This window comes from Delphinapterus leucas, chromosome 9 (assembly GCF_059928025.1).
Source record: "Delphinapterus leucas isolate spDelLeu-1000000601 "Yukka" chromosome 9, BTC_Dleu_Yukka2, whole genome shotgun sequence".
Lineage (NCBI taxonomy): Eukaryota > Metazoa > Chordata > Mammalia > Artiodactyla > Monodontidae > Delphinapterus > Delphinapterus leucas.
Window position 1 is genome coordinate 43,677,156 of NC_143137.1, and position 25,048 is coordinate 43,702,203.

General features: G+C 37.7%; 1 protein-coding gene across 5 annotated transcripts in view; it reads right to left on the bottom strand.

Annotated features, from left to right (window-relative positions):
• Positions 1–25,048, bottom strand: part of BBS9 (Bardet-Biedl syndrome 9) — a 453,658-nt gene that overhangs the window by 225,958 nt on the left and 202,652 nt on the right. For all 5 annotated transcript variants that reach the window (XM_089917019.1, XM_089917020.1, XM_089917021.1 and 2 more), the window contains 2 exons: positions 11,834–11,929; positions 1,881–2,053 (listed from right to left, as the gene is read on the bottom strand). In XM_089917019.1, the coding sequence (XP_089773145.1) occupies positions 1,881–2,053; positions 11,834–11,929 (269 nt within the window). The remainder of the gene's footprint in view (positions 1–1,880; positions 2,054–11,833; positions 11,930–25,048) is intronic.

The window sequence follows — 25,048 nt, forward strand, 5'->3', positions numbered from 1 at the left end:
AAAAGCCACCTTGATTCAAAGTTTAAAGTCATATTAAAAAAAAAAAAAAAAGTAAGTAGGGCTTCCCTGGTGGCGCAGTGGTTGAGAGTCCACCTGCCGATGCAGGGGATGCGGGTTCGTGTCCGGGTCCGGGAAGATCCCACATGCTGCGGAGCGGCTGGGCCCATGAGCCATGGCCTCTGGAGCCTGTGCTCCGCAACGGGAGAGGCCACAACAGTGAGAGGCCCGCGTACCACAAAAAAAAAAAAAAAAAAAAAAAGTAGAGCGGGGCCGGAGAGCAAAGGAAGTATAAGCATGCCCTTTTTAACTATGTAACAAAAGCGCCTATAGTTCACCACATTCCCTAAGTCCCTCCCCAGAAAGGAAATGTCCCTGATGTGGAAACTCCAGGGATTTACTAGCCAGCAAATAAGGCGGGGAGGAGGGAGGCAGACTGTATGTCAAACATAGTCAATTAGAATCTAATATTTTTTTATTTTAAATATTACAAATAGGTAATTAGTATAGTCTTTCTGTGGACTCTCTTCCATAAGTCACTGGACCCCAGTTTTGCACAGTGAAGCACGAATTTCTTAAGATATATCCTAGAGAATTATAAAGGTTCTCAATACTTAGAGTACCTAAACATATTTCCCGAACTATTGATTTTGGTGCCACAATTTGGTCAAGGTATACTGTCCTATACAATATTATCAGCTTAGATGAGGGAAGACCCAAATAAATTCAATTTATCTGACAATGCCGTGTTATCTGCAATTGGATGGTATGCACTGAAATTTTCCCTTTATGTTCACACTGTATTCAAAGAAGTCTTTACTTGTAGGTTAAAGTCAATGCTCTTAGAATGTTCAAGGGACTGAACATTAAGTAGAATGTTCATGTGACTGACAATTTACATGACGTGTTCTCTCTCTCACTCCCTCTTTCTCTCTCTCATCCTCTCTCTCACTAACACACACACACACACACACACGTGCACACACACACACACACAACACACACCATAGTTTACAAATTGAAATGCAAAAACCTATTGATTCCTTAAAAAGTAGCCACTCTAGGGAACCAATGTTTCCTTAAACAAAGTGCAAAATTTTTTTGAAATTCCTCTTTGTAATTCCCTACAGGGTCTACTTATAGGCAAATAAGAAGAGCCTGGTGAATTTTTTTTTAACACATGGGACTTAAAACAATGACTTTCATTGTCCAATTTTTTTCACAAAACATGACTCCTGACTATTTCCAAATATCAAATCAATCTTCAAAGGATGAAGATTTGACACCCTCAAGATACTCAAGAGAATCTAACACAGGCTCTGAAGGTACTTCCAAAGAAGAAATGCAAACATATCCAGGCAACAAAGTCACTGTCAGATCTCATTAATTTAGACATTTAATCATTCAGCATTTACTAAGCACCCATTGTGCCAGATACTGGAGAATATTTTACGTGATTAACCCTCATTCAGATGCAGAAGTTCTGGTGTGCTTGTTAAAAATGAAAAGGAAAAATCACTTTACTTTATAATCACACCTCATTTATGGCCTGCTAGAATTAGTTAGCCAATTGGCTGCCAATAAGCTCAAATAGTTTTAACACTGGGTTATTGGGGTCAAAGGTTAAATCCCCATGTGGGAGAATTAAACCAGCTCTGTTCTGAGGCCAGGCCACAGCTCCAGGCAGCCACTCTGTACAAGTCTGCAATTGATCACAAACTGGGCAAAAGGGCAGGAACAGATTCACAACCCCACCATCCACGTAAGAATAACAACTTGATGTACGCTGCCTAATAGCATGTATACTAGAATCCTTACCTCTGTAGCATCTTGCTTTTGTATATTGAAAAATTACAGATGATACAGGTTATTATCATACACACCTCAAAATGATGATCGATCAACTCGAAATATTCTTGAAGGGGCATAGATCCAGAAAAAGAACATGCGAAATCTTTGATTCCCTGTTTTTCAAAATATTCCTGAAGGCGGATAATAAGCTCATTTGTTATGAGCCAAAGATCCTCAAATTGTTCACTCTGGATGCGATATCGTTCTAAAGAGAAAAATAATTAAGGAAAAGGCTTATTAACACATAACTAGTAGCTGAAACTATATGAATTATCACTAACTCTGACATGAATACCAAAAGGACAAAGATTTCTTTTTTGGAATATACATATAATTTCTACTGGCTTAATAAAAATAATTCTACTGCCTTATCGTGATTTTCTGCATCAACAACTTAACATTTTCAAAGCTCATTCCAAAGGTATGTGGTCACAACAGCAAGCTGCATAGTCATTTTAACTACGTATCTTATAATAGGTTTCAGTATGGTAAAAACGCAAAATTTGGATCCTTCTAAAAAGAGCTTTACTCAAAAGGTAAAAAACAAACAAACATAACAAAAAAAGGTAAGAAAACAGCCATTGCAAAAGTACAACCTGGTATCATTAGTTTGTTTCAAAAAATTGATGTGAAATAAAATTTATTCTATAGAAAGCCCACATCCTGGACACAGTAGGCAGCTTAAATCCCTGTAATCATAATCAAAGTTCTCTATTTTTCTAATAGTTCTTTCATTTGAAGAGAGATTTTGCAATAAGACCCTTCCCCAATTATAAATCTTGGTTCCCTCCGTTCCCTCCATTCCCTGAAACATCAGCTCCAAGACAGCCAAAGTCTTGTCTATCTCCTACCCTGATGATTATGATGACAACAATGATGACAATGATGATGACATCAGTGACAATAACCACATCTATGATAAGAGCAACTATGATAAGAGCACCAGCTATGCATACATCAAGCACTATAACTACAAAAACCCATTTTTTATAAGAAGGAAAACCAGGCACAGAGAATTTCAGAGACTTGCCAAAGGTCACAAAGCAATTTAAATGTCAGACCTATAATTCATGATATATAACCTTCTTCCCCAATTGTCTAAACTCTACCTATTCCTCAGGATCTGGCTTCAGTCTCACCTACCCCAAGAAACCTTTATTTCTCTACCATCTATAGAAGCCTTATATGTGCCAATCACTATCTAAAGCACTGCACATTCACTCTCTTGTTTAAACCTCAACAGCCCAATAGGCTATTGGCTATATAACAATAGCCCCATTTTACAGAAGAATAAACATAGCAACAGAAGAGTTTAAATAATCTGCAAGGTCATATAGCCAATTAATAACAGAGCAGGGATTGGAACTTTAGCAATTAATCCAAAGATTATCTATCAATTTTAACCACCTCATAACATTGCATTTTCTCTGAATTTATATAGAGAATTCTACAGTTTACTGTGCACTTAATACATACAACCATGTACTCTTTTTTTTTTTTGTGGTATGTGGGCCTCTCCCGTTGCGGAGCACAGGCTCCGGACACACAGGCTCAGCGGCCATGGCTCACGGGCACAGCCGCTCTGCAGCATGTGGGATCTTCCCGGACCGGGGCACGAACCCACGTCCCCTGCATCAGCAGGCGGACTCTCAACCACTGTGCCACCAGGGAAGCCCCAACCATGTACTCTTATTTAACTTTCCAGATGATTATATTCAGTCTCTGCAAAGAGACTGTACACTTTCTGAGATCAAAGTTACATACTTTATTAAGTTCACCATTTATTGAGCAATTATTATGTGCAATTTCATAAAGAAAGAAATGTTGGGAGTACAAAAATTACCTTAGTCTTTTTGCTTAAGGAACTTAAGGTAATATGATACGTGCATGTGAAATATTTATTTATATTCCCAAAGGTACATTGACAAATTCTATAAATATATTACCTCTTTAAATTGGTTTTTAACTTCAATTTGTCACCCTCAGCCAGAATTCAAGAATATATCTGCTCTCATTCCCCTAGTCATACTCTTTTCAATTATATAAGGAATAAAATACACTGAGTATGCCTGCCATGGTGCATGGCAAACACCCTGGTATTCTCTGCTGTCATATCATTCCCCTTGGAGCTTCCCCAGTCTTCCCCTCACTCCAGTCTTTTTTTTTTTTTAAACATCTTTTTTGGAGTATAATTGCTTCACAAATGTGTGTTAGTTTCTGCTTTATAACAAAGTGAATCAGCTATACATATATATAAATCCCCATATCTCCTCCCTCTTCCGTCTCCTTCCCACCCTCCATATCCCACCCCTCTAGGTGGTCACAAAGCACCTACCTGATCTCCCTGTGCTATGCGGCTGCTTCTGACTAGCTATCTATTTTACACTTGGCAGTACATATAGGTCCATGGCACTCTCTCACTTCTTCCCAGCTTCCCTTTCCCCTCCCTGTGTCCTCAAGTCCATTCTCTACATCTGTGTCTTTATTCCTGTCCTGCGCCTACTTTCTTCAGAACCTTTTGTGTTTTTTTTTTTACATTTCATATATATGTGTTAGCATACAGTATTTGTTTTTCTCTTTCTGACTTACTTCAGTCTGTATGACAGACTCTAGGTCCACCCACCTCACTACAAATAACTCAATTTCGTTTCCTTTTATGGCTGAGTAATATTCCATCATGTATATGTGCCACATCTTCTAAGTATCAATGGACACTTAGGTTGCTTCCATGTCCTGGCTATTGTAAATAGAGCTGAAATGAACATTGTGGTACATGACTCTTTTTGAATTATGGTTTTCTCAGGGTATATGCCGAGTAGTGGGGTTGCTGGGTCGTATGGTAGCTCTGTTTTTAGTTTTTTAAGGAAACTCCATACTGTTCTCCATAGTGGCTGTATCAATTTACATTCCCACCAACACTGCAAGAGGGCTCCCTTTTCTCCACACCCTCTCCAGCATTTATTGTTTCTAGATTTATTGATGATGGCCACTCTGACCAGTGTGAGGTAATACCTCATTGTAGTTTTGATCTGCATTTCTCTAATGATTACTGATGTTTAGCATCCTTTCATGTGTTTGTTGGCAATCTGTACACCTTCTTTGGAGAAATGTCTATTTAGGTCTTCTGCCCACTTTTGGATTGGGTTGTCTGCTTTATTGATATTGAGCTGCTTGTAAATTTTGGAAATTAATCCTTTGTCAATTGTTTCATTTGCAAATATTTTCTCCCATCCTGAGGGTTGTCTTTTAGTCTTGTTTATGGTTACCTTTGCTGTGCAAAAGCTTTTAAGTTTCATTAGGTCCCGTTTGTTTACTTTTGTTTTTATTTCCATGTCTCTAGGAGGTGGGTCAAAAAGGATCTTGCTGTGCTTTATGTCATAGAGTGTTCTGCCTATGATTTCTACTAAGAGTTTAATAGTGTCTGACCTTACATTTACATCTTCACTCCATTTTGAGTTTCTTTTTGTGTATGGTATTAAGGAGTGTTCCAACTTCATTCTTTTTTTTTCTTTTTTTTTTTTTTTTTGCGTTACACGGGCCTCTCACTGTTGTGGCCTCTCCCGTTATGGAGCGCAGGCTTCGGACACACAGGCTCAGTGGCCATGGCTCACGGGCACAGCCGCTCCGTGGCATGTGGGATCTTCCCGGACCGGGGCATGAACCCGTGTCCCCTGCATCAGCAGGCGGACTCTCAACCACTGCACCACCAGGGAAGCCCTATTCCTAGGTTTTTTATTCTTTTTCTTGCAATGGTAAATAGGAGTGTTTCCTTAATTTGTCTTTCAGATTTTTCATCATTAGCGTATAGGAATGCAAGAGGTTTCTGAGCATTAATTTTGTATCCTGCTACTTTACCAAATTCATTGATTAGCTCTAGTAGCTTTCTGGTAGCATCCTTAGGATTCTGTATGTATGGTATCATGTCATCTGCAAACAGACAGCTTTACGTCGTCTTTCCCTATTTGGATTCCTTTTATTTCATTTTCTTCTCAGATTGCTGTGGCTAAAACTTTCAAACCTACGTTGAATAACAGTGGCGAGAGTAGGGAACCTTGTCTTGTTCCAGATCTTAGACGAAACGGTTACACAGTTCTTCACCACTGAAAACGATCTTGGCTGTGGGTTTGTCATATATGGCCTTTATTATGTTGAGGTAAGTTCCCTCCAAGCCTACTTTCTGGAGGGTTTTTATCATAAATGGGTGTTGAATTTTGTTGAAAGCTTTTTCTGCATCTATTGAGATGATCATACGGTATTTTTCGTTCAATTTGTAAATATCGTGTATCACATTGATTGATTCGCATATATTGAAGAATCCTTGCATTCCTGGGATAAACCCCACTTCATCATGGTGTATGATCCTTTTAATGTGCTGTTGGATTCTGTTGGCTAGTATTTTATTGAGGATTTTTGTATCTATGTTCATCAGTGATATTGGCCTGCAGTTTACTTTCTTTGTGACATCTTTGTCTGGTTTTGGTATCAGGGTGACGGTGGTGGCCTTGTAGAATGAGTGTGGGAGTGTTCCTCCCTCTGGTATATTTTGGAATAGTTTGAGAAGGATATAGGTGTTAGCTCTTCTCTAAATGTTTGACAGAATTCGCCTGTGAAGCCATCTGGTCCTGGGCTTTTGTTGGAAGATTTTTAATCACAGTCTCAATTTCAGTGCTTGTGATTGGTCTGTTTATATTTTCTATTTCTTCCTGGTTCAGTCTCAGAAGGTTGTGATTTTCTAAGAATTCGTCCATTTATTCCAGGTTTTCCAGTTTATTTGCATATACTTGCTTTTAATAATCTGTCATGATCCTTTGTATTTCTGCAGGGTCAGTTGATACTTCTCCTTTTTCATTTCTAATTCTATTGATTTGAGTCTTCACCCTTATTTTCTTGATGAGTCTGGCTAATGGCTTATCATTTTGTTTATCTTCTCAAAGAACCAACTTTTAGTTTTATTGATCTTTGCTATCATTTCCTTCATTTCTCTTTCATTTATTTCTGATCTGATTTTTATGATTTCTTTCCTTCTGCTAACTTTGGGGTATTTTTGTTCTTCTTTCTCTAATTGCTTTAAGTGTAAGGTTAGGTTGATTATTTGAGATGTTTCTTGTTTCTTGAGGCAGGATTGTTTTGCTATAAACTTCCCTCTTAGAACTGCTGTTGCTGCAACCCATAGGTTTTGGGTTGTCGTGTTTTCATTGTCATTTGTTTCTAGGTATTTTCTGATTTCCTCTTTGATTTCTTCAGTGGTCTCTGGTTATTTAGTAGCATATTGTTTAGCCTCCATTTGCTTGTACTTTTTACAGACTTTTTCCTGTAATTGGTATCTAGTCTCATAGTATTGTGGTTGGAAAAGATACTTGATACGTTTTCAATTTTCTTGAATTTACCAAGGCTTGATTTGTGACCCAAGATATGATCTATCCTGGAGAATGTTCCGGGTGCACTTGAGAAGAAAGTGTATTCTGTTGCTTTCAGGTGGAATGTCCTATAAATATCATTTAAATCTATCTGGTCTATTGTGTCATTTAAAGCTTGTGTTTCCTTATTTATTTTCTGTCTGGATGATCTGTCTTTTGGGGGAAGTGGGGTGTTAAAGGCCCCCACTATTATTGTGTTACTGTCGATTTTCCTTTTAAAGGCTACTAGCATTTGCCTTTTGTATTGAGGTGCTCCTATGTTGGGTGTATAAATATTCATAATTGTTATGTTTTCTCCTTGGATTGATCCCTTGATCATTATATTGTGTCCTTTCTTATCTCTTATAATAGTCTTTATTTTAAAGTCTATTTTATCTGATATGAGTATTGTTACTCCAGCTTTCTTGTGTTTTCCATCTGCATAGAATATCTTTTTCCATCCCCTCACTTTCAGTCTGTATGTGTCCCTAGGTCTGAAGTGGGTTTCTTATAGACAGCATATATACGGGTCTTGTTTTTGTATCCATTCAGCCAGTCTGTGTCTTGGTTGGAGCATTTAATCCATTTACATTCAAGGTAATTATTGATATGTCTGTTCCAATTACCATTTTCTTAATCGTTTTGGGTTTGTTTTTGTGGGTCTTTTTCTTCTCTGTATTTCCCACCTAGAGAAGGTCCTTTAGCATTTGTTGTAAAGCTGGTTTGGTGGTGCTGAATTCTCTTAGCTTTTGCTTGTCTATAAAGCTTTTGATTTCTCCATCGAATCTGAGTGAGATCTTTGCTGGGTAGAGTAATCTTGGTTGTAGGTTTTCCCCTTTCATCACTTTAAATACATCATGCCACTCCCTTCTGGGCTGCAGAGTTTCTACTGAAAAATCAGCTGATAACCTTAAGGGGATTCCCTTGTTTGTTATTTGTTGCTTTTCCCTTGCTGCTTTTAATATTCTTCTTTGAATTTAATTTTTGTTAGTTTGATTAATACGTGTCTGGGTGTGTTTCTCCTAGGGTTTATCCTGTATGGGACTCTCTGCACTTCCTGGACTTGGGTGGCTATTTCCTTTCCCATGTTAGGAAAGTTTTCAATTATAACCTCTTCAAATATTTTCTAAGACTCTTTCTCTTCTTCTTCTGCAACCCCTATAATTTGAATGTTGGTGTGTTTAATGTTGTCCCAGAGGTCTCTGAGACTGTCCTCAATTTTTTTCATTCTTTTTTTCTTTATTCTGCTCCTCAGCAGTTATTTCCACCATCCTATCTTCCAGCTCACTTATTTGTTATTCTGCCTCAGTAATTCTGCTATTGATTCCTTCCAGTGTATTTTTCATTTCAGATATTGTGTTGTTCATCATTGTTTGTTTGTTCTTTAGTTCTTCTAGGTCTTTGTTAAACATTTCTTGTATTTTCTCAATCTGTGCCTCCATCCTATTTCCTAGATTTTGGATCATCTTTACTATCATTACTCTGAATTCTTTTTCAGGTAGTTTGCCTATTTCCTCTTCATTTATTTGGTCTTGTAGGTTTTTACCTTGCTCCTTTGTCTGTAACATATTTGTTTGTCATGTCTTTTTTTTTTTTGATGGGTGGGGCTGTGTTCATGTCTTACTGGTCGTTTGGCCTGAGGCGAACAGAACTGGAGTTTGCAGGCAGTTGGGTAGAGCCGGGTCTTGATGCCGAGATGAGGACCTCTGGGAGACCTCACTCCAATTAATATTCCCTGGTATCTGAGGTTCTCTGTTAGTCCAGCAGTTTGGACAGAGCTCTCTCACCACAGGAGCTCAGGCCTGCCCCCTCAGCCTGGGAATCAAGATCCTGCAAGCCACATGGTGCAGCAAAAAAAAAAAAAAGGAGCAGTACAATAACAAAGAATAAAAAATAAAGTAAAATTAGAAAAATAAAAAATTTTTAGAAAATATAAAGATATAAATGCAACAACAACAACAAGGTAAAACAGAACCATAGGGACTTCGCTGGTGGCCCAGTGGTTAAGACTCCACGCTCCCAATGCAGGGGGCCAGGGTTCGATTCCTCGTCGGAGAACTACATCCCACATGCATGCCACAACTTAACATGTTGCAACGAAGATCCAGTGTGCCACAACTAAGGCTCAGTGCAGCCAAAATAAATAAACATGAAAAAAAAAACAAAAAACACATAACCACACCTAAAAAAAAAAAAAGGCTAGAAAAGGTCTTGGCTGTGGGGGCGGGGCTTAGGTGGGGGCAGGGCCTTGGCTTAGGACCTGCAGGGCCGGAAAAGGCATCAGGGCCGGAGGGGGGCCTCAGAGTGAGGAGTTTGGAGGTTAGGCCCTGGGTGGGGGTGTGGGGGCGGGGCTTAGGCTCAGGATGCCTTGGAGTGTAGAGGATCAGGCTCTGGACCTCAGCAGGCTCCCAGCTGATCCCCTCACTATAGTGGGACCCTCCCGAGCGTGGGAACCCCTCCCCTCCCCCAGCCGCCCCCCCCTCCCAGGGCCACCAATCCCGTCTGGCCTCCACTTTTCCTCTCCCCTCTCCCTCTCCCTCCCTCCCATGCCCTCAGGACTCACACAGCTGGAGGGGGCCTCAGAGGGCAGAGGATCAGGCCTGGGACCTCAGCAGACACCCCAGAGCCCAAGTGGGCAGGGGAAACGCTGGCTGTGTTCACTCCAATCCCCCAAGGGTCTCTCCCCCATCCCCATTGCTCACCTCACCATGAGTGGACCACTCCAGGCATGCAAGCACCTCCCCTCCCTCAGCCACCCCTCAGGGGCACTGGTCCCAAACTGCCTCCACCTCTCCCTACGCTCCCTCCCCACCCCCACATCCTACCCAGTTGCTCAGGAGTTCCTCCCATCTCCTTAGGTGTCTGTGGTCCCCTACCAGTGCCTGGTAGGTGCCGTACTTGTGAGGAGACACAAACTCCGCGTCCTCCTACTCCACGATCTTGACTCCATCCCACTGTATTTTCTTCATATCTATCTCCCTTCATCTCCAAGGACATTCCCTAGGTAGAATTCTGGACATCACTGAGGCCAAAATAACCATCAGGGAATTGTAATGGCTACACTTCATGTTTCAGTTTACACAGTTCATTTGATTCTTTATGTAATAGTTCCTGTCCAATTCCATTATTTAGTCTGTCTGCCCACACTGTAGCTGTGTCAAGGCATTCATTACCATATATTAAGATGAATGTGAATAAATCAGTTATATACATGGATATCTGGTGAAATTTAGAGAATGATAAAGTAACTATGGGCAACAGCAATGTTCTAAGAGTTACTTTATCTAAAAATGAATAAATATAATGCATTAGGACATAAATACCCTCATTTGCACAAATAAATTTTTGCCTTTTTTAAATGGTCTCAATTGCAGATTCATCATACAGCATCATCAACTGAAATCAAACAGATGAGTATAATTTCCCAAAGAAATGTTGGCAACAATTTTTTAGTATAACTAAAGAGAGCATTTTAACAAAGAGAAATGTACAAAAATGATTCCATCATCCAACTGAAGATTAAAATTAATCAAAGCAAAATGGTGCCAATGTAAAGAAGACTACAATCATGACCAATCACAAAGACCACGAAAAGTACAGAATTCTCTCATTCTTCTCAGAAATGTCTTTAATTTGTGTATCTTATTCTTTAATTTTTAGTTGTTTCCAAACCTATTTCACTAGCCACCAACCTACGCATTCCAGAAGCTGTTATGATTTTAACCACAGAAACGTCATCATAGTTTCTAAAATAAGGATGTATATATGTTCCCCCTGTTAACATCTTCATTTTTCAAAAAGAACATATCCTTATTTTACTATATTTTCTAATTATAAAAGAAATAACCAACTAAAACTGCAAATCCATAAAGTATTGATAGAAAATGAAACCCATTGTACAAATGGCAGAGATTTTAAAAATTGGAGTGTACTCAGACTTATATATATATATACATACACACACATTCATTTCCCCTAATACCCTTAGTGTACCTAAAATTTGTTAAACACTTTCTTTCTTAATATTTTAATTTATTTCCAAGAAGGTATATAAAACTCAGTGAGTTTAGTAGCTTCATTATCTACATACATCAGAAGTCAGTTTTACATTGAGTAGTTTCAACCATTATTCTCATATGAAGCAAACAAATCAATAAAGCATATTTAAGTATGAAATTCAAACTTGACTATACAATTACTACTTTTCATTCTACTGAGATTAATCTCAGCAAAAGTTATTCACTTTCACTTTCATCTTTGCAAGTGTCCAAAAGGAGGATATAAGAATATACACATACCCCCAAAAAATTAACTCCAGTTTCTAGTAACTCCTAAAACCTAGTTCACCATATACCTATCTCAAAAACATTTTTCAGTTCTTTAAATTCCTCTATCAAACTCTCCTCATCGCCAAAACCAAAGTTAAGCATCACTAATAAAACAGGATTCTATCTTCATAACTAATATAATGGCTCTTAGTTTTCAATATCTAACATCACCCTTGCAGAAATCTTTGATGTGGCAATGATCTGTGATGCACTGTTCTTAATAGAAGTTTTCAAAAGCAATAATACCATGGCTTTACTTACGAGAGGTTTTGGAAGCAAGAAGAGTAACTCGGGAACCTCCTAAGAAGCGAAAACCCATTACATTCACCTGATCATCTTCTGACTGATTGGCAAAGCCTACAAAGAAAATAAAAAATCACCTTACATAATCAGAAGGCAAAACACTTAATGTTTAAAATAGGAAGCTTAGTTGACAATGAGTATTTTTTATGTCACTAGTCATGTTTAAGGTCCGTGTGTGGACTATAATATATTAACTGATCTCCACAGTTGCTTCCAAATGCTAAAATTACTGCCTCAGAAGAACATGCTGAAATCACTTAATTTTCTTTCTTCTACTAGTTCATTCTAGGTCTGAGGCAGGAAATGTACAAGATGAACTTAGAATGCCTGTCACACCAGAAAGCAAGGAAACTATCAGTGACCAGCAGACTTGTATGAAAAGGACGTAAGAGCCAACTTAAAGAGACTACCACTGGCCAGAGATGAAAATACTTGAGTATCAAAATAATAATAACTTCGATGAAGTAAAATACATCAAATATATTTAAAGGCATGGGTTCATATTGACACTAAAAATAAAACAAAAAACCCAAATGCTCACTATTGAAGGATCCTAAAGAATCAACTCATTATTTTAAAAATCAATAATAAAGACAAAGAACCAAGCGTTTATCCTGATAATCCTACCAAATTGTACCACATAAACACTGGTAAATAAGGGAAACATTCCCTGTGTGGAAATATTCCAGCTAAAGATTGTAGAAAGCTTGAAAGAATAGAATACCACCATTTTTCAACTTCCAATGAATTAATGGATCTTAGCATTGACTATCAATAGCTGTTACAATCACAAAAAAGGAGACAAACAGATATAATGTACCCACTGCTGAAAGCATATACCACTATTCTTGCAGTAGTATGGCCAAAATAATCAATCCTAACTCTATTAGCACTAGATGCAACTATCAATTTATAGGGAACAAGACAGAGAAAATATTAAACAAAATCACAGGGATGTAATCAGCAAAATTCAGAATATGGGAAACTCACAGGAAAAATAATTTGTACTCTTTAACAAATAAACTGCAAATTAAAAAGAGACATGGGGGCCTCCCTGGTGGCGCAGTGGTTGAGAGTCCGCCTGCCGATGCAGGGGACGTGGGTTTGTGCCCCGGTCCAGGAGGATCCCACATGCCGTGCAGCGGCTGGGCCCGTGAGCCGTGGCCACTGGGCCTGCGCGTCTGGAGCCTGTGCTCCGCAGCAGGAGAGGCCACAACAGTGAGAGGCCCGCGTACCGCAAAAAAAAAAAAAAAAAAAAAAAGAGACAGCCTATAGAAGAGGAGATATCAAAAAAATTCATATCAAAAAATTACAAGTGAAACATACTTGACTGCTGACTCAAAAAATAAAAATAAAATAAAAATAAAAATTATAACACTGGAGACTTTCACTCTGTGCCCAGATGGAAAAACTGGGGCCAAATTTACCCTCCCATCTCAAAACACTAAAAAATGGAATAAAATATATGAACCATTTTTTAAGACATTGGAAATTAGCAAATGAACAACAGGGATCTCTGACAAAAAAGAAACAAAGTGAGCCCTATGTTTGCACCAGCTAACCACCTAGAGAAATTTCGAAGCCACAAAACAGGGGAGGGGAGCCCAGGAGCAACCCAGCATTCTCCCCGAGTTCAAGAGATAGAGTTGGGAATCTGGGAAGGCCAAAGTGGCAAACGTTCTCAAGGCAGAGAGCATATAGAGCAACAGAGAAAGAACTCCAGAGATCTGCAGAGTCCCATTTGAGTGCTCAGTAGAATACTAATGGATGCATGCCTATGAGGAAACTACCTGAGGTTGGGGAGGAAAAAAAAAAAAAACAGTCAAAAAGATTACAGGAAATAATCCACAAGCCCAGACAGGGCCAGAGATAATCCTTGTTCTCACTGGCCATAATATAGACCATAAAAATTCACTAGGTATCAGGTAGAACACATGGAAGAGTTTGGTTTCAGTAGCAGGTAAAGTTCACACTAGAATAAATGTTGCTCCCATCCCACCTAACAAAGCTTCAAAACAACACTAAAAAGGATCAAACTTTTTCAAGTAACTAAAATGTGTCCCAGAAAAAAAAAAACCCTCAAGAATATTTAGAGGAAAATTAAAATACTCAACACACAATTCGATAAAATTCAGGAATTCTACCCTTCAGTCAAAAATTACAGGACACAGAAAGAGAAAAGAAATTACAACCCGTTAACAAGGAGAAAAATCAATCAAAACTAACTCAGAAATGACACAGGCAATAGAATTAGTAGAAAAAGGCATTAAAACAATTATTATAAATATTCAAAGGAGCTATATTAAATAAAGACATGGAAAAACTTTTTTAAAAAGAGAGAGACCCAAATCAAACCTTGAGAGATGACAATTACAATGTCTGAGATAAAAAAAAATACACTGGGTGGGATTATGAACACATTACACACTGAAAAAAGAAATAACTTGAATGTATAGCAGTAGAAACTACCCCCAAAAAAAGCACAAAGAGAAAAAAGATTGAAAAAAGAAAAACAGCATCATTGAGCTCTGGGACAACCCCAAGTGAGAAATATACATATAATTTGAGTCCTTAAAATAAAGATGAATAAAGGAGTGGAGACAGAAAAAAATATTTGAAAAAATAATAGCCAAAATATTTCCAAATTGGATAAAAATTATAACCCATAGATCAAAATATCTTAACAGAGGGAGACCTTCAAGATGGCAGAGGAGTAAGACGTGGAGATCACCTTCCTCCCCACAAATACATCAGAAATACACCCACATGTGGAACAACTCCTACAGAACACCTACTGAATGCTGGCAGAAGACCTCAGACTTCCCAAAAGGCAAGGAACTCCCCACATACCCGGGTAGGGAAAAAGAAAAAGCAGAGACAAAAGAATAGGGACGGGACCTCCACCTCTGGGAGGGAGCTGTGAAGGAGGAAACGTTTCCACACACTAGGTAGCCCCTTCACTGATGGAGACCGGGGGTGGCAGGGGGAAGCTTCGGAGCCAGGGAGGAGAATGCAGCAACAGGAGTGCAGAGGGCAAAGCAGAGAGATTCCCGACAGAGGATCAGTGCCCACCAGCACTCACCAGCCCGAGAGGCTTGTGTGCTCACCTGCTGGCCGAGACAGGTGGGAGCTGGGAGCTGAGGCTCCAGCTTCTTCGGAGGTCAGATCCCAGGGAGAGGACTGGGGTTGGCTGTGTGAACACAGCCTGAAGGGGGATAGTGTGCCACACCTAGCCAGGAGGGAGTCCAGGAAAAAGTATGGACCTGCCTAAAATGTAAGAGACCACTCTTTCAGGGTATGCGAGGAGAGGGGATTCATAGCACCACCTAAACGAGCTCCGGTGATGGGGCAGAAGCAGCAGCTATCAGTGTGGACCCCAGAGGCCGGCATGAAACACTAAGAGTGCTAATGCAGCCACCAAGAAGCCTGTGTACAAGCACAGGTCACTATCTACACCTCCCCTCCTGGGAGCCTGTGCAGCCCACCACTGCCAGGCTCCCATGATTCAGGGACAACTTCCCCGGGAGAACACATGGTGTGCCTCAGGCTGGTGCAACGTCATGCCAGCCTCTGCCAGCACAGGCTCACCGAGCATTCCGTATCCTTCCCTACCCCTGACCTGAGTGAGCCAGAGCCCCCTAATCAGCTGCTACTTCAACCCCGTCCTGTCTGAGGGAAGAACAGACCCCCTCAGGTGACCAACACGCAGAGGCGGGGCCAAATCCAAAGCAGAACCCCAGGAGCTGTACGAACGAAGAAGAGAAAGGGAAATCTCTCCCAGCAGCCTCAGAAGCAAAAGCTAAGAGAATTCAGCACCACCAAACCAGCTTTACAACAAACGCTAAAGGAACTTCTCTAGGCAAGAAGCACAAGAGAAGGAAAAGACCTATAATAACAAATCCAAAACAATTAAGAAAATGGTAATAGGAAAATACATATTGATAATTACCTTAAATGTAAATGGATTAAATACTCCAATCAAAAGACATAGACTGGCTGAATGGATACAAAAACAAGACCCATATATATGCTGTCTACAAGAGACCCTCTTCAGACCTAGGGACACATACAGACTGAAAGTGAGGGGATGGAAAAAGATATTCCATGCAAATGGAAATCAAAAGAAAGCTGGAGTAGCAATACTCATATCAGACAAAAGAGACTTTAAAATAAAGACTATTACAAGAGACAAAGAAGGGCACTACCTAATGATCAAGGGATAATCCAAGAAGAAGATATAACAATTGTAAATATTTATGCACCCAACATAGGAGCGCCTCAACACATAAGGCAAAAGCTAACAGCCATAAAAGGGGAAACTGACAGTAACACAATCACTGTAGGGGATTTTAACACCCCACTTTCACAAATGGACAGATCACCCAAAATGAAAATAAATAAGGAAACACAACCTTTAAATAATACATTAAATATGATGGGCTTCATTGATATTTATAGCACATTCCATCCAAAAACAACAGAATACACTTTCTTCTCAAGTGCGAACGGAATATTCTTCAGATAGATCATATCTTGGGTCACAAATCAAGCCTTGGTAAATTTAAGAAAATTGAAATCACATCAAGTATCTTTTCTGACCACAACACTATGAGACTAGATATCAATTACAGGAAAAAAATCTATAAAAAATACAAAAACGTGGTGGCTAAACAATACACTACTTAATAATGAAGTGATCACTGAAGAAATTAAACAGGAAATCAAAAAATACCTAGAAGCAAATGACAATGAAAACACGATGACCCAAAATCTATGGGATGCAACAAAAGCAGTTCTAAGAGGGAAGTTTATAGCAATACAATCCTACCCCAAGAAACAAGAATCATCTCAAATCAACAACCTAACCTTACACCTAAAGCAATTAGAGAAACAACAAAAAACACACCAAAGTTAGCAGAAGGAAAGAAATCATAAAGATCAGATCAGAAATAAATGAAAAAGAAATGAAGGAAATGATAGCAAAGGTCAATAAAACTAAAAGCTGGTTCTTTGAGAAGATAAACAAAATTGATAAGCCATTAGCCAGACTCATCAAGAAAATAAGGGAGAAGACTCAAATCAATAGAATTAGAAATGAAAAAGGAGAAGTAACAGCTGACACTGCAGAAATACAAAGGATCATGAGAGCTTACTAAGAGCAACTATATGCCAATAAAATGGACAACCTGGAAGAAACAGACAAATTCTTAGAAAAGCAGAACCTCCCAAGACTGAACTAGGAAGAAATAGAAAACATAAACAGACCAATCACAAGCACTGAAATTGAAACTGTGATTAAAAATATTCCGACAAACAAAAGCCCAGAACCAGATGGCCTCACAGACGAATTCTATCAAACATTTAGAGAAGAGCTAACACCGATCCATCTCAAACTCTTCCAAAACATAGCAGAGGGAGAATCACTCCCAAACTCATTCTACGAAACCACCATCACCCTGATACCAAAACCAGAAAAAGATGTCACAAAGAAAGAAAATTACAGGTCAATACACTGATGAACATAGATGAAAAAATTCTCAACAAAATACGAGCAAACAGAATCCAACAGCACATGAAAAGCATCATACACCATGATGAATTGGGGTTTATCCCAGGAATGCAAGGATTCTTCAATATACACCAATCAATCTATGTGATACAGCATATTAACCAATTGAAGGAGAAAAACCATACGGTCATCTCAATAGATGCAGAAAAAGCTTTCAACAAAATTCAACACCCATTTTTCATAAAAACTCTCCAGAAAGTCGGCATAGAGGTAACCTACCTCAACATAATAAGGGCCATGTATGACAAACCCACAGCAAACATCATTCTCAATGGTGAAAAACTGAACCCATTTCCACTAAGATCAGGAACAAGACAGGGTTGCCCACTCTCACCACTATTATTAAACACACTTTTGGAAGTTTTAGCCCAGCAATTAGAGAGGAAAAAGAAATAAAAGGAATCCAAATCGGAAAAGAAGAAGTAAGACTGTCACTGTTTGCAGATGACATGATACTATACATAGAGAATCCTAAAGAAAACTACTAGAGCTAATCAATGAATCTGGTAAAGTAGCAGGATACAAAATTAATGCACAGAAATCTCTTGCATTCCTATACATTAATGATGAAAAATCTGAAAGAGAAATGAAGGAAGCACTCCCATTTACCACTACAACATAAAGAATAAAATACCTAGGAATAAACCTACCTAAGGAGACAAAAGACCTGTATGCAGAAAAGTCTAAGACACTGATGAAAGAAATTAAAGATGATACAAACAGATGGAGAGATAAACCATGTTCTTGGATTGGAAGAATCAACATTGAGAAAATGACTACACTACCCAAAGGAATCTACAGATTCAATGCAATCCCTATGAAACTACCAATGCCATTACTCACAGAACTAGAACAAAAAAATTCACAATTTGTATGGAAACACAGAAGACCCCAAATAACCAAAGCAATCTTAAGAAAGAAAAACGGAGCTGGAGGAATCAGGTTCCCTGACTTCAGACTATATTACAAAGCTACAGTAATCAAGACAGTATGGCACTGTACAAAATCCGAAATATAGATCAATGGACAAAATAGAAAGCCCAGAGATAAACCCACGCACATATAGTCACCTTATTTTTGATAAAGGAGGCAAGAATATACAATGGAGAAAAGACAGCCTCGTCAATAAGTGGTGCTGGGAAAACTGGACGGCTACATTTAAAAGAATGAAATTAGAACACTCCCAAACACTAGACACAAAAAAAAACTCAAAATGTATTAAAGACCCAAATGTAAGGCCAGACACTATAAAACTATTAGAGGAAAACATAGGCAGAACACTCTATGACATCAATCACAGCAAGATCCTTTTTGACCCACCTCCTAGAGAAATGGAAATAAAAACAAAAATACACAAATGGGACCTAATGAAAGTTAAAAGGTTTCCCACAGCAAAGGAAACCATAAACAGGATGAAAAGACAGCTCTCAGATTGGGAGAAAATATTTTCAAATGAAGCAACTGACAAAGGATTAATCTCCAAAATTTACAAGCAGCTCATGTAGCTCAATATCAAAAAAATAAACAACCCAATCCAAAAATGGGAAGAAGACCTAAATAGACATTCTCCAAAGAAGATATACAGATTGCCAACAAACACATGAAAGATTGCTCAACATCACTAATCACTGGAGCAATGCAAATCAAAACTACAAAGACGTATCACCTCACACCAGTCAGAATGGCCATCACCAAAAAGTCTACAAACAATAAATGCTGGAGAGGGTGTAGAGAAAAGGGAACCAACCATCTTGCACTGTTGTTGGGAATGTAAATTGATACACCCACTATGGAGAACAGTATGAAGTTTCCTTAAAAAACTAAAAAATAGAACTACTATACCACCCAGCAATCCCATTCCTGGGCATATACCCTGAGAAAACCATAATTCAAAAAGAGTCATGTACCACAATGTTCACTGCAGCTCTATTTACAATAGCTAGGACATGGAAGCAACCTAAGTGTCCATCAACAGATGAATGGATAAAGAAGATGTGGCACATATATACAACGGAATATTACTCAGCCATGAAAAGAAATGAAATTGAGTTATTTGTAGTGAGGTGGATGGACGTAGAGTCTGTCATACAGGATTAAGTAAGTCAGAAAGAGAAAAACTAATATCATATGCTAACACACATATATGGAATCAAAAAAAAAAAAGGTTCTGAAGAACCTATGGGCAGGAAAGGAATAAAGAAGCAGATGTAGAGAATGGACTTCAGGACACAGGGAGGAGGAAGGGTAAGCTGGAACGAAGTGAGAGAGTGGGATGGACTTATATATACTACCAAATAGATAGCTAGTGGGAAGCCGTTGCATAGCACAGAGAGATAAGCTCGGTGCTTTGTAACCACCTACAGGGGTGGGATAGGGAGGGTGGGAGGGAGACACAAGAGGCAGGAGACATGGTGATATATGTATATGTATAGCTGATTCACTTTGTTACAAAGCAGAAGCTGGCACACCATTGTAAAGCAATTATACTCCAATAAAGATGTTAAAATATATATCTTAACAAACACCAAGCACAAGCAAAATAAAAATACAACAAAACCAAAAAAACTATACCAAGGTACAACAAAGATGAATTTCTTAAAGGAAAAAAATCTTAAAAACAGCCAGAGAGAAAAGACATATTACATATAGAGGTACAGCTTATGTCTTAATGCAATGCCAGAAAACAAGGGAGTAATATCTTTACAATATTGAAAGAAAAACATTGTCAACCTACACTCTTTACCTAGTGAAAATCACTTTCAAGAAAATGGTGAAAAAATACATTTTCAGACCTACAAAAGCTGAAAAAATTCATCACTAGTATTTCTCCAGTAAAAGAAATGTTAACAAAGTACTTCAAGAAAAAGGAAAATGATACCAGATGGAACCTGGTTCTACACAAAGGAATGAAGAGCAGTGGAAAAGGTAACTCCATGAGTGAATATATAAGATCATTGTCTTAATAATTAATATCTCTTAAAAGGAGAATCACTGTACATGTATAACTGAATTACTCTGCTGTACACCTGAAATTAACAGAACATTGTTAATCAACTATACTCCAATATAAAAAAAATTCTAAAAAAGATAATCACTGTTTAAAGCAAAATTCATAACAATGTATTACAAGGTTTATAATATATGTAGATATAAAACAACAATAGCACAAAGGCTGGGAGGGGAGAAATGGAAGTATACTATTGTACAAGTCTTATAGTATGTTTGAGGCATTATACTATCACCTAAAGATAGACTGTGATAAGTTAAAGATGTATACAGCGTATTATGCATCTGTGCATTTTTGACAGGGAAATATTGCTTCCAAAGGGGCAAAAATCAATTTATAGGGTTCATCCATTGTAAAAAAATTACACTCCAATAAAGATGTTAAAAAAATTTTATAGGGTTCAGAAAAATCTTACTCATTTTATCTATAAAAACAGATATTCATATAGAATATGAACAGATATACAGGATTATCTGTGGTACTAAAACTGTGTGGAGGGGCTGATTAAGAAAAAGATTCTAAAAAGTCTTGTGGAGAAAATAATAAAAAAAGGTTGAGAAACACTGCCATAAACTTCAAAGAAGCAACTAAATTAACACTAGGTGGTACAGTGAGTAAGACAACAAAGGAGATAAAATGGAATCATAAAACATACTCAATTCAGAAGAATGCAGGAGGGGACTTCCCTGGCAGTCCAGTGGTTGACTTCGCCTTCCTAGGGGCAAGACGGGAATAAAGATGCAGACCTACTAGAGAATGGACTGGAGGATATAGGGAGGGGGAAGGGTACGCTGGGATAAAGTGAGAGAGTGTCATGGACATATATACACTACCAAATGTAAAATAGATAGCTAGTGGGAAGCAGCCACATAGCACAGGGAGATCAGCTCAGTGCTTTGTGACCACCTAGAGGGGTGGGACAGGGAGGGTGGGAGGGAGGGAGATGAAAGAGGGAAGAAATATGGGGACATATGTATATGTATAACTCATTCATTTGTTATAAAGCAGAAACTAACACACTATTGTAAAGCAATTATACTCAAGTAAAGATGTTTAAAAAAAAAAAAAAAAGACTTCGCCTTCCAATGAAGGGGGTGCGGGTTTGATCCCTGGTCGGGGAGCTAAGATCCCACAAGCCTCGTGACCAATAAACCAAAACATAAAAAAAAAACAGAAGCAATATTGTAACAAATTCAATAAAGACTTTTAAAATGGTCCACATCAAAAAAAATCTTTTAAAAAAAAGAATGCAGAAAACAAAAAACCGATGAGGCAAATAGAAAACAAAGAGCAAGATGGTAGATTTAAAGCCAACCACATCAATAATCACATTAAAAATAAATTGGTCTAGGGACTTCCCTGGTGGCACAGTGGTTAAGAGTCCGCCTGCCAATGCAGGGGACACGGGTTCGAGCCCTGGTCTGGGAAGATCACACATGCCACGGAGCAACTAAGCCCATGAGCCACAACTACCGAGCCTGTGCTCTAGAGCCTGAGAGCCACAACTACTGAGCCCACGTGCCACAGCTACTGAAGCCCGTGTGCCTAGAGCCCATGCTCCACAACAAGAGATGCCACCACAATGAGAAGCTCGCACACTGCAATGAAGAGTAGCCCCCGCTTGCCACAACTAGAGAAAGCCCGTGCACAGCAATGAAGACCCAATGCAGCCAAAAATAAGTAAATAAATTTATATATAAAAAAAGGTCTAAACACCCCAATTAAAAGACAGATAATATTGTATTGCATTAAAAAAGCCAAGACTCAACTGTATGCTACCTATAAGAAACCTACTTTAAATATAAAGATGTAAACATCTTAAAAGTAAAAAAAGGAAATATACATATATATCACTGTAACACTAGGCAAAAGAAAGTTGGAATAGCTATATTAATATCATAAAAGTAGATTTTAAAGCAAAGAACATTAAGAAAGACTGAGACTATTTCATAATAATCAAGAGAACATTATACACCTAAACTTTCATGTGCCTAAAACAGAGCTTTAAAATGTATGAAGCAAAAACTTCAGATCTGCAAAAAAAAGAAAAGAAATAGACAAATTATAGTTGAAGACTTCAACAAACTACTCTCAATAATTGACACATGTAGACAGAAAATCAGTAAGGATATAGAAGATTAAAAACATTATCAGAAAACTTGCCTTAACTGACATTTACATAAGATCCCACCCTACAACAGAAGAAAATCCATTATTTTCCAATGCATGTGGAACATTTATAAAAACAGTCCTATCTTGGGGCCATTAAATAAGTTTCAATAAATTTAAAAGGATTCGAGGCATACAAAGTATGTTTTCCTACCACAGTGAAACTGAATTCCAAATCAATAACAAAAGTTGTACGGAAAATCCCCAAGAATTTGGAAACTACATACCATACTTCTAAATAACACTAGGGTCAAAAAAGAAATCAAAAGGGGAATTTAAAACTGTTTTATACTGAATGAAAATTAAAAACACAACATTTCATAATTTGTAGGATGCAGCTAAAGCAATAGTTAGAGAAAATTTTATAGCATTAACCAACTAACCAAGAAAAGAAAATTAAACCCAAAGTAAGCAGAAGAAAGGAATATGAGAGAAATGAAAAGGAATAGAAAACAAAAAATAAAAAGAGGAAACGAATGAAACCAAAAGCTGGATTTTCAAAACGAGATAAAATGGATAAACCTCTAGTCAACAGATCAGGAACAAAAAAGAGAGAAAACACAAATTAGCAGTATCAGTAATGAGTGAGTTGTCATCACTACAGATTCTACAGATATTAAAAGGATCAGAAAATATTATGAACAACCTTATGCCAATAAATTCAACAACTCAGATGAAATGTACATATTTCTTGAAAGACAGAAACTAACAAAGTTCACTCAATAAGAAATAGATAACCTCAAGAGGTCTATATCTTTTGAAGAAATTGAATTTGTAGTTTAAAAGCTATCCCATACAGAAAACTCTATGTCTGGAAAACTTCCCTAGTGAATTCTTCCAACTATTTAAGCAAAAAATAATACCAATTCTGCACACTGTTCAAAAAAATTGAAGGGAGGTAAATATTTTCCAATTCATTCCATAAACTGCACATTAATGACACAAAATTATAAAGAAGCAAAATTACAGATCAATATCCCTTATAAACACGATGTAAAAATTATAAACTAAAGTTTAACAAATTAAATCCCACAGTCTATTGAAAGGAAAATACATCATGATAAAGTATGATTTATCTCAAGAATGCACAGTAGGGCTAACATTAAAAAATTAATCAATGTAATCCACCTATTAACAGACTAAAGAAGAAAATGATATAAAATATCTCAATTGATGTAGAAAAAGCATTTAAAAAATTAAATATCTATTCCTAATAAAACTCATAGCAAACCTGGTATAAAAGGGAACTTCCCCAAGCTGGTAAAGGACGCCTACAAAATACTTACATCTAAAACATATTTAATGCTGAAAGACTGAATGTCTGCTCTCACCATTACTATTCAACATCGTCCCAGAGGTTCTAGCCAAGGTTAAAAAGCAAGCAAAAAATAAACAAACTGAATCTCCAGACTGGCAAGGAAGAGGTAAAACTGTTTTCACTTACAGATGACATGATCATCTATGTGGAAAATCTGATTAAATCTACAAAAAAAAAGCTAGTAGAAACAATGTTGTGTGATACAAGATCAATATACAAAAACCAATTGTATTTCTATGTACTAGGAAAGAACAATTTGAAATTGAAATAAAACACTACAATTTGCAATCACATCAAAATATATTTTAGGGATAAATCTGACAGAGATTTGTAAGACCTGTACATTGAAAACTACAAACTCTTAGTGAGAAAAATAAAATATGCCTGAAATAAAGGAAGGTCTCTACTTTCATCTTAAGAAACTAGGATAAGTGGAGCAAATTTTACCATGTTCAATATTGTTAAGATGTTGTTTCTCTCCAAATTGATCTATAGAATTAGATCAGCTGAAATCCCAATTCCAATCAAAATCTCAGGCATTTTTTAAATTGATAAGCTGATTCTAAGATTCATGTGAAAATGCAAATGATCTAGAACATCCAAGACAACTTTGAAAATAAAAGAATAAAGTTGGAGAAATTTCGCTACCTGACTTCTAGACTTATATATAGTAATTAAGACACTATGCTACTGGTATATAGCAACATTGATGGGCAAAGACAAATAGATCAATGGAACAAACTGAGCAGAAATATATATATACATTCTGATTATTTATATAGTCCTATGATATACATTCAGATGATTTTCAACAACTTTGCAAAGGTGATTCAGTAGGAAAAAAAAGTCTTTTCAAAAGTAGTTTGGGGGAATTCCCTGGCAGTCCAGCGGTTAGGACTCCACACTTCCACTGCAGGGGGCATGGGTTCAATCCCTGGTTGGGGAACTAAGATCCCTCAAGCCGCGTGGTGAAGCCAAAAAATAAAAAAAAAAAAAGTAGTGCTGGAACATTAGATACTCATATGCAAAAATATGAATTTTATTCATATCTCACACCATACATAAATATCAACTCAAAATGGATAAGAGCCCTAAATATAAAACAGAAAA